Source organism: Phycodurus eques, chromosome 2 (assembly GCF_024500275.1).
Source record: "Phycodurus eques isolate BA_2022a chromosome 2, UOR_Pequ_1.1, whole genome shotgun sequence".
NCBI classification, from domain to species: Eukaryota; Metazoa; Chordata; class Actinopteri; order Syngnathiformes; family Syngnathidae; genus Phycodurus; species Phycodurus eques.
The window spans coordinates 7,956,363-7,966,433 of record NC_084526.1 but is presented as its reverse complement, the minus strand read 5'-3'; the positions used below and the strand labels follow the sequence as shown (position 1 = coordinate 7,966,433).

Genomic DNA, 10,071 nt, shown 5'->3' with positions numbered 1-10,071 from the left:
CCTATTTCCTGTTTTGAGGCTCCACGTGTTATTTTATTAAATCGTCGCCTTTGTCAAGGAAAAAGCGCATTAATAGCTGTATTATAATACTATAAAAGAAACGGGCAAGAATAAAGGAGAGCGTGTGGATACTGGAGAGGCTGTTGGCTCTTTTCATTGACCTTCTGCACCAGAAAGGGAACTTCCCCCATTAGACTCCATGCTTCGCTTTTTTCAGCCACTGGTTCATATGAATTTAAAAATAGCTAGGTATTATTATAAAACAATATATATACTTATCTTGGTACGGCCTGGTGGCGGCTGGCTCAATCTCGCTTCATAAATCTATCAGGTATCGCAGTACAATATGTTATTTCCCAACATAATTGCTCTTAATTCCAGTTCAACTTTTCCTTTTTTTTTTGGAGCAATTTGGATCACTTTACAAGCAAAGTTTAGTTGAGGACGTTCCATCCAACAAAATATGAAAGTTGAGAGTCATGTGCTGTGAGTCGCAGTGCCTGGACATGTGCGTGGAAATGACTTTCAAATCCACAAAGACATGCATTTAATAGATTGCCGGACGTACCAGGCTCTGTTCTTCACGTGCATCACTTTAACAGTCACAGTTGAGTCTCTGACAACACGCACACAAAAAAGAGAAGCTTGTCATTAAGATCAAGTAATAAAAGACTACTTGTCAGGAATATTTGATGCCAAAATTGAATTTTGTCAGACAAAAAATAAATACAAATCCCTAAATAAGATAATGCTATTTTCGTGACCAACTAAAAGAACACCATGGAACCGGTTTCTAACTCACTACTTTTGGGGTTAGCATTCAGTTGAGTTTTTTTTTTTCATTTACATACACTATTTTACTTATTTATTATTATTATTATTGTTATTATTATTATTATTGCACCCGTTTGTTGTGGTAGCAGTTGCATTATAAGGTATCTCAGCATGGAGTCATCTTAACACACTGCTGCTCATTGACTGGGTGACAGAGAATTATTACTCCCGTGTTTATAATACAGTAGATTGAAAACAAAAACATACGCATTAAAAAAAATTATACAGTGTAGTATGAGAGAGGCAGGACTAGAAACTGCTTAAGTTCATTGTAAACAGAGTCCATCTTTGTTGAATTCATTGGTGAGTTCAAGTCTGTCACCTTGATGTCACAATTAAAAAAACAAAAACAAAAAAAAACAAAACGACTTCATATTTTTGTCCCAGAAACATACATTGTGTGAGTTAAAGGCAAAATACAGTGTAAGTTCAGTTTTTGTGCGGCTTTGTTGCATTGAGCAGGTTGACATAAAGTAAACAGTTTACTTTTTGAGTGTAAGTATGTAGCAGAGACACCTGCTACCGCTCCTGAGCCAGATCAGAGTTTCTCGTTCCGACCCGAAATGAACTTACAACACTTGGTGGAACAGTGGCTGTGTCGTTCTTCTTGGTTCCACGATATGAGTCACACACCCAAGAACCAGCTGCACAGGAGCAGCTCCTGTAGAGTTTTGCGCAGCTCCTGGCTCCTGTAGGCGTAGATGAGAGGGTCTATAAGCGAGTTACAGATGATCAAGATGAGGAAGAGGTTAAAGTTCCGGAAAAAGCAGTTGCAGAAGGGGCTGGTGGGGCAGGTGAGGATGAGAATGAGGTGCAGGAAGAAGGGTCCCCAGCATACGATGAAGACGCCGAGCAGGATGGTGAGCGTGATGGCGCCCTTCATGCTGGTGGACGGACGCCGCTTCTTGCGGAAGTTGACGGTGATGCTGCGTGAGTGTATGTGCGCCAGCAGGAACATGTGCAGGTAGAGCACAGCGTTGAAGACCAGGCTGGAGCAGAAGAAGGTCACCAGGCACACGATGACGGCGTTGTCCGTGTGGTAGACGATGAAGAAGATGCTGGAGGTGATGCTGGCCAGCCACACCGCCGCCATGATGCCCACGGCGCGCTGCATGGTCATGATGCTGTGGTAGCGCAACGCGTAGAAGATGGTGATGTAGCGGTCCGCCGCGATGGTGCTCAGGAAGGAGAGCGACGACACCACCGAACTGCAGATCATCACGTCGATCACGTTGTCCAGGTGGCGCAGCATGCCCGGTTGCACGTCCAGCAGGCCGTGGTCGTGCAGTAGCATGACGACAGTCTCCACCACGTTGCTGACGCTCACCAGCATGTCGGATACGGCCAGACAGCAGATGAAGTAGTACATGGGCGAGTGAAGATTTCGGTTCTTGATTATGGCCACTATGACCAGGATATTCTCCACCAGGCTGATGAGGCCCAGTGACAGGAAGAGCTCCTGTGGGATCTGCAGCTGGAAGCAGCCTGCGGAGGTGGGTTCTGCGCCGCTGGAGTTGGTCTCATTGTCTTGCAGGAAGTCATCCAAGTAGTCATGGTGCATAAAGATGTTGTTCTGGGAAGTGTTGGAAAACTCCATTGCTCCTGAAATGGGAATGGGGAGGGGGGGGGGGGGGGGGGGGTCTTCATTAGACATGAACAGAGAGGAAGAGATTCAACTTTAAAACCAAACTTGATTTTTAGCAATCCAGTCTTCAGAGACAAATAGGGAAAAAGAGACACCATGTCAAATTTGATCAGTGGTGACATTGAAAGAGGGGCTGCCTTCAAACTCATTTACGTGGCGATCCGCATTGTTTATCTCAGAAGGCCGATGTGACGGTGAAAACCATATAAATGTAATGTGAATATAAAAAGTCGACACACCCCTGTTCAAATGCCAGGTTTTTGTGGTGCAAAAAAATGAGACCAAGAGAATCATTTTTCACAATTCATGTGACCTATAACCTACAGAAGAGTATTGCATTCATCCATCCATTCATCCATTTTCTGAGCTGCTTCTCCTCACTGGGGTCGCGGGCGTGCTGGAGCCTATTCCAGCTGTCATCGGGCAGGAGGCGGGGTATATATACCCTGAACTGGTTGCCAGCCAATCGCAGGGCACATACAAACAAACAACCATTCGCACTCACAGTCATGCCTACGGGCAATTTAGAGTCTCCAATTTATGCATGTTTTTGGGATGTGGGAGGAAACCGGAGTGCCCGGAGAAAACCCACGCAGGCACGGGGAGAACATGCAAACTCCACACAGGCGGGGGTGGGGATTGAACCCGGGTCCTCAGAACTGTGAGGCTGGCGCTCTGACCAGTCGTCCACCGTGCCGCCTGTAACAACCTGTCCAACTCAATTGAAAAAGAAAATAAGAAAACCTTTAGAGAAGGGAAGTAAAAACACACAACTGAGACAATGTGAACTGGATGTCTCCAAATGATAAAAAGACGAGAAGAAAACTGGTTAAGGGGGCTGCCAAGAGACCGAGTGCAACAATGAAGGAGCTGCAGAAATTTCAAAATGTATGTTTGGAGCGAACACAACACTGCTAATTTCCAAAAGAACACCATTGTACAGTGGCAAAATCATGCTTTGGTTCTATTTTTCTTCAACTGGAACACGGGCCTTAGTCAAAGGGATTAAGAAACAGTTCCAAATAGCAGTCTGGGTTGGCACAAAACCATCTCGCTTCTGCTAGAAAGCAAAAGAAATATCAGGAAAAGCCCACTAGAGCAGCGAAACTTTATTTGGGGTTAATCAGAGGCCCTTTCTCACAATTGTGGCAGCTGTACACTGACTCCCATTGAATCTGAGCTTGAATTCTGAACGCAGCCACAAGAGGGTGTGGGCACTTATATAAAAAACACATCACAAATACCAACATTTTAAACATATTAGTTCTGGTTGTTTTGGATGATACTGAGGTGACTTAAACATAAATTTTTTTTATCATTTTCAAAACGCTTTAGGGCCCTAACGCTAACGTAACTATAACTGCAGTGCAAGAGCCACTGCTTGTCCGCCCGTTGCTTGACGTAAAGCATTTCTCTTGCTGCCCTTTGCGCTTTCTTTCTGCTCTCTCTCAACTGACCACCGGCGAACACACTGCACACATAACAGAATACAATATACAGACATTAAAAGATGAGGAGAGAGAGAAAAAAAAAAAGAATGAATCCAATTTTAGGTGATCTCAGTGGCATGCAAAGTGGGATGCAAAGCTGTTGCCAGGGGCATGGAACTGTGTTTTATACCCCATGAAAAATAATCATCAACTTCTTGTCCGGGGGGAATTTGTATGGGGAGTGTTGGTTAACTAGTGTTGACTAGTGTAAAATAATGGTCAATATTTTCAGGCAAACTTGATTAACGAGACACGATGAATCTATTTGATCAGTGCTGAAATAACCTCTTCCCACCTCTGGGGGCAAACTTAATTGGGGGAAAGATAATTCAAGAAAGAAGGAACCTAATCGGACAAATACAACCAAACTTGATTGAATAACAGCAAGGACTTTAGAATTCAAGTTGACCTGTAGTCAATAACGCTGGAAGGAGTCCTGATGTAAAATAACAATGGATCCTGTTGAGTCAAACTTGATGAGTCCTAAATGCAGCGTGTCATCTTTGGGGTTCAACATGATGTAAAATAAAACTGGAAGAGTTTTCATTGACATCATCTTTAAGTATCTTTAAGTTTAAAGTCTCATTTGTTGTTAGTTATAGAGTAGAACTTGAGAGGTATATAATAATACCATATTGAGAGCCAAACTTGAGTGGAACCTCTTTAGAGTCAAACTTTGTTTTAGAACAAATATTGTGCATCCTCTTTCATTTTATTTCCCTGAACATTAAGATCTGGTGGAGAAAAAAATAGTATGGAAATGGACATACCGGTAGAAATCCACGTGAAAAGTTCGTCTCCTCGGCGTGTTTATCGATGCAAGTTGACAAACACCAACATCCAGAAAATGTACATTTCAAAAATCATACCCCCCCCCCCCACCCCCTCCCCCTCCCCCTCCCATCGAAAAACTGTCTCGCCTTACGAGACAGCGTCTTTGCAGAAAGCACCGGGACCAGCGTGACGTTGAGTGTTCTGATAGAGTACAGTATCCGGAGGGGAGTGATGTGGGCCCAGAGCTGCTGCACCATTTGAGACTTGACAGGGCTCCTCCTCATATGCCGGCGATGAGCGCGCAGCTTGGGCAAAAGCAAATGTTCAAGCAGTCAGAGCGGACAGTAGTTAAAGATGGTAGACAAGCATTAATGGTGTATCTTTTGAGCTCCTACTTGGAAACATAACTCAACTATAGCGGTGCCTTGAGTTCAATTGGTTCCGTCCGTACTCGGAATCATCTTTCGCCATTGAAATGAATGAAAATGGCATTCATCCGTTAGAGCCCCCTCCCCCAAAACAATAAAGATGTTTATAATAGTTTCTTAATAAGAGAAATGGCAGTGTATTATTGTATTGTATTAAAATGTAATGATGTAATTCAAATAGAATGCAGAGAAATTTAACAGTTTTTGATGTCTTGTTTTATTCAATGGACATTGTGCTGCTCCTTCTGATGTCTTCACCTTGGCCACCTGCGGCAGTATAATATAGAGGTGCATGCATGCAGGGGACTGTCATAATTGCTCAGTAAGCCACAGTAGTAGTAGACATGTCTACATGTGTTACTCCACCAGTTGTGTTGAAATATCTGTTGCTGAGCATTATTCCACCGCAACGACGATGCTATTCATTAGCATGTCCATGACGTTTTCCAGTCCAACTTATTTGCTTGTTTTATGTATAGTTTGACAGTAAACGTCAACTGGGAGCGGCAAAACCAACATTTTGAAGCCTCTTTATGAAGAATTGGTCACTATCTGCCAAACTGCTGCTTGTTGTGAACTGAGCCGGGTTGAGTTCTCTACATACAGTACTTACATCTCAGATTTTTGCTCGCAAGCCCAGAATAAATCAAAAATAAATAAATAAATCATCGGGCGAACGATTGCTCAGATCTCGAAAAACTTGTCATTCAGGTCACTCGTATTTCAAGGCACCACTGTAGAGCGTGCATACGGAGCAACAGGAAATTTCACAATCTGAAGAGATCAGATAGATCAGTGTTCCTAAAGCTTTTTACACCAAGTACCACCACTAAAAATAGGTACAACAGTTAATGGTATATAATACAATACAAGAGCATAGTAGGCCTAAGTGTTCATCAAAAAACAACAACACATTTTATTTTTAAAAACTATATTTATTTTTAAAAACTACATTTAAGATTATTCTAAACAATTGCAACACTAAGCTAAACCACTGTAACATTCCGCAGTTATGCTGTAAAGTGAAAATAAAAATGGCTTAGTAATTTGACACACCACAGAGAAGAGTGTTGTTAACAAGCCTGTCAAATTTGAATGAATAAAAAAAAACAAAAACCACCAAGTACTTTAAAATGAGGCTCCAAAATTCGAATATGCTGAAAAGATTCCCCACTCGACCTTCACCTGTCACTTCAAGACAGTCATGCCACAGGCTGAATAACGTGTGCCGCTGTGTTTAACAAACAGTTAGCTTTCCCGAGGGATCTCTGTTATGTTGACCCACACACGCGGAGCAAGTCGGTGATGAATTAGAAGACCTTAGCGAACGTAACTAACAGTTAACTATCCCTGAAGTGTCGCTGCCGTGAATGACCACGCACGGCGTACGGAGCGAGGTGGCGGCGAATTGGACGGCCCCAGCGCCTGTTTGCGAGCCCATATAGCACCGAACACTGATGCCTTTTTTTTTTTTTTTCCAGGTTGACATTTGAAGACCCCGGGACTAGCTGTTTAAAGTTACATTTGTAGCTTTCTTTCAAACGTCTGGCTAGCTTGCCAGAAGCTGAGTTGCACTGTGTTTGTTTACGGACTAAGCGTGTGGCTAGAATGTGAGGCAGTTATGTCATCCAGTTCTCCACCACTGCAAACTACAACCATAAAAGTAATTAACATATTGTTAAATGACGGTGTCAATCAAAATGGAATATTCTGTATACAGCTTTTGTATTGAACAGACTCACAAAACAGACTACGTGGTTGCTCGACCCTCTTTCTGGGAAACTCGTTGATGAGCTGTTATTAATCTTAGCACCCTCAATCTCAAATATTATAAATTCATCGCTCTCCTCCAGCGCTGTACCTGCGGCTTTCAAGACAGTCGTTGTTCGACCCTTACTCAAAAGACCCAACCTCGACGCTGAGAATCTTTGCAATTACAGGCCGGTCGCTGTCAAAGCTCCCATTTATTTCAAACATTCTTGAAAAAAATTGCAGTACAACAGTTTAATGATCACATGGCCTCTAGTAATCTAGTTGAACTACTTCAGACCACTCTACTGAAACAGAATAATATTTTACTTGCTATGGATTGCAACACCTCGTAAATACTATTATTACTTGTATATGTGTATATATACATACACACATATATGTCGTAGTAGTTGGAAACATGAAGAAGAGGCCTTCATCCTGCAGTGTGTGTGTATATATATATATATATATAATATATATCATCATCAGCCATTATCTATCCACTGCAGGATGAAGGCCTCTTCTACACGTTTCCAACTACTACGACATTTTGCAATTGGTTGCCAGTGTATTCCGGTGTGTTTAATGATTTCATCTATCCATCCACTTTTCTTTTCCAGCAAATGGGAAGATTGTTCTTGAACATAACACTAAGCCTTCCGTAAGCCTGCCAGGCAAGCTTTATGCGGCGTTCAACTTCAGTGCTTGTATTTCCATCCATTGTTACAAGTTGGCCTAAATAGATGTAGTTGTCGTCTAGGACGTAGTCCTCCATTTTGATATCTTTTTGTGGACAGTAACGATTGAACATGACCTTCGTTTTGCTTTTGTTCATTTTCAGACCTGAGCGACGGCTTTCTAACTCTAATTCCTGAATACGACGCTGTAGTTGTTCAGCATTGTAGGAGAATAAAATGTCGTCTTCTGCAAAACGAAGATGGCTCAAATAAGCGGCGTTAATTTTTAGTCCTTCTTTGTCCCAATTGAGCTTTTTAAATATTTCTTCAAGGCAAGCTGTAAATAGCTTCGGAGATAGTGTGTCGCCTCGCTTGACCCCTTTTCCTAGACTTATCTAGGAATCTTATTTCTCACTATGCTGGAGTCCTTCAGGTTTTTTTATTTTTTTTTTTAAGCAAACTCCATGCGGGCTTTTGTGTGTCCTGTACTGAGGAGAGGCTTCCATCTGGCCACTCTGCCATAAAGCCCCGACTGGTGGAGGGTTGACTTTCTCGAACTTTCTCCCATCTCCCGACTGCATCTCTGGAGCTCAGCCACAGTGATCTTTGGGTTCTTCTTTACCTCTCTCACCAAGGCTCTTCTCCCCCAATTGCTCAGTTTGGCCGGACGGCCAGCTCTAGGAAGGGTTCTGGTCGTCCCAAACGTCTTCCATTTCAGGATTATGGAGGCCGCTGTGCCCTTAGGAACCTTAAGTGCAGCAGAATTTTTTTGTAACCTTGGCCAGATCTGTGCCTTGCCACAATTCTGTCTCTTAGCTTTTCAGGCAGTTCCTTTGACCTCATGATTCTGAGGTTGATTGATAGTTGCAGCCTCGTTACGTGTGTGTGGGTCGGTCCTTTGTAATTATTACAATGAGGCTGTACAGCAGCGGTGGCGCCGTCAAGGCTGAAACAGTCTCTGCCTTCTTCACCCAGCTGCTTCTGGGGACTCGGTATGAAGAGCTTTCTTAACTGCATTTAGATCACATGAACAGTCCTCAAATACTTCAGCTGTAGCTCCAGGTGAACTGAGAACATTGATATCATTTAATAATCATGCACACAGCAACTGTTCATTAGTTCACTAACTTTGCCTTTTGACGGTGTCGGAAGTGGAAGTGGTCGGAATTTATCACAACTACCCACTTTCACAATCTCATGCCATTATGAGTGGCCATTACAATCACGGTTGTAGTTAGGGGCGTGGCTTTTGTCAGAGACTCGGGGGAGGGAAATTGGAGAAAAGAGGCTACATTAAAATCTTGGTAGCAGTTTTAACACTGTAAACTCCCCTTTAATATTAAAATGTGTTTATTATTGACATGCAGTGTACAGTGGTGAAGAACTGCACCATTGAGAGCGTTTTCAACTACTTTGGTCACCAGATTTAAAACTTAGAAGTCACACTTACTTTCTTGACCTTGGGAAAAACAAACAGTAGCGCACAAACAAATAACATGAAGTTTGGATTGTGTGCCTATATGTAGAAGGATACAGCTTACCAAAAGTGTCATCCTAAGGAACAAAACCCCAGCTGTGACATCCTCCGTGGAGGGCAGTACAGTGAGAAGTTCCAAGAAATGTATAAAAAGTGCTTTGATCCCTCATGAACTCGGCTTCTCGGGATGATCAACTCTGATTCTCCATGGCGAAAATACCTGATAGTTTGCAGGAATAAGAAAACTGGATGGACGTCAGGGAGTGCTATTGAAACCTAGTTTGTCGTTGGGAGTTTCTGTGACAGTTTTGAATGTTGCAAATGTGATTAAAAGGCAAAATGCCCGTAATTTCAGACATTTGTTTCTGATCACATTATACTGTACGTTTGAAGATAATTGGTAAAAGCGTGCAAAGACAAAGAATTACGTAGTACTCAGTTGTGGAGCTATATCCTTAAACAACTTTTCACCATTCAGTTTGTTTCTTCAACAATGGAGAAGACATATGGCCAAATGTGCCTTAATACACAAATCAGCATATGACTGGAAATTGTCAAGGAAGTCTGCTGTTGTGTAATGGATCGCTAAAGCACAAAGAATTCATGTTTAATGGTGATGAAAATAAAGGTCAGAAAGGGCCATATTCTCCCATGCAACTAAGTCAGAAAGAAGATTCTCCCGTCCACATAGGGCTGTCATTTACACAACAACTTGCCAGATAATACATTCTGAATGGCATAACCCTAAAATGTGGGCGTTCCCTGTCAAATCTGGCTTTCCGCACATTTTCCAGTCAAGCACTTTTATGCGCTCCGGAGACTAGTAAATTCAGCGCCTCATGGGGGTGAAATGTCACATCAGATTCAGTTACAACATACGTCACCATACGTTGTAATTTCCAGAAAGCTGTCAAATATACGAAGAGATTTATGAACCAAAAATATTTTATTGAGCTGACCAACGACGCGCTTTGAGTCGGCTATTTTAGCTTAT

The 10,071-nt window shown here is 42.5% G+C and overlaps 1 protein-coding gene across 1 annotated transcript; it reads right to left on the bottom strand.

Moving 5' to 3' along the window:
- Positions 1-1,459: 1,459 nt before the first annotated feature.
- On the bottom strand, positions 1,460-2,431 carry mc1r (melanocortin 1 receptor). Its single transcript, XM_061701148.1, has one exon. It carries the CDS (start codon positions 2,429-2,431, stop codon positions 1,460-1,462), a length of 972 nt encoding a protein of 323 aa, XP_061557132.1.
- Between the last annotated feature and the right edge of the window lie 7,640 nt (positions 2,432-10,071).

Excerpts from the sequence above, each read along its gene's own strand:
- mc1r (XM_061701148.1), bottom strand. The coding sequence starts at position 2,431 with ATGGAGTTTTCCAACACTTCCCAGAACAACATCTTTATGCACCATGAC.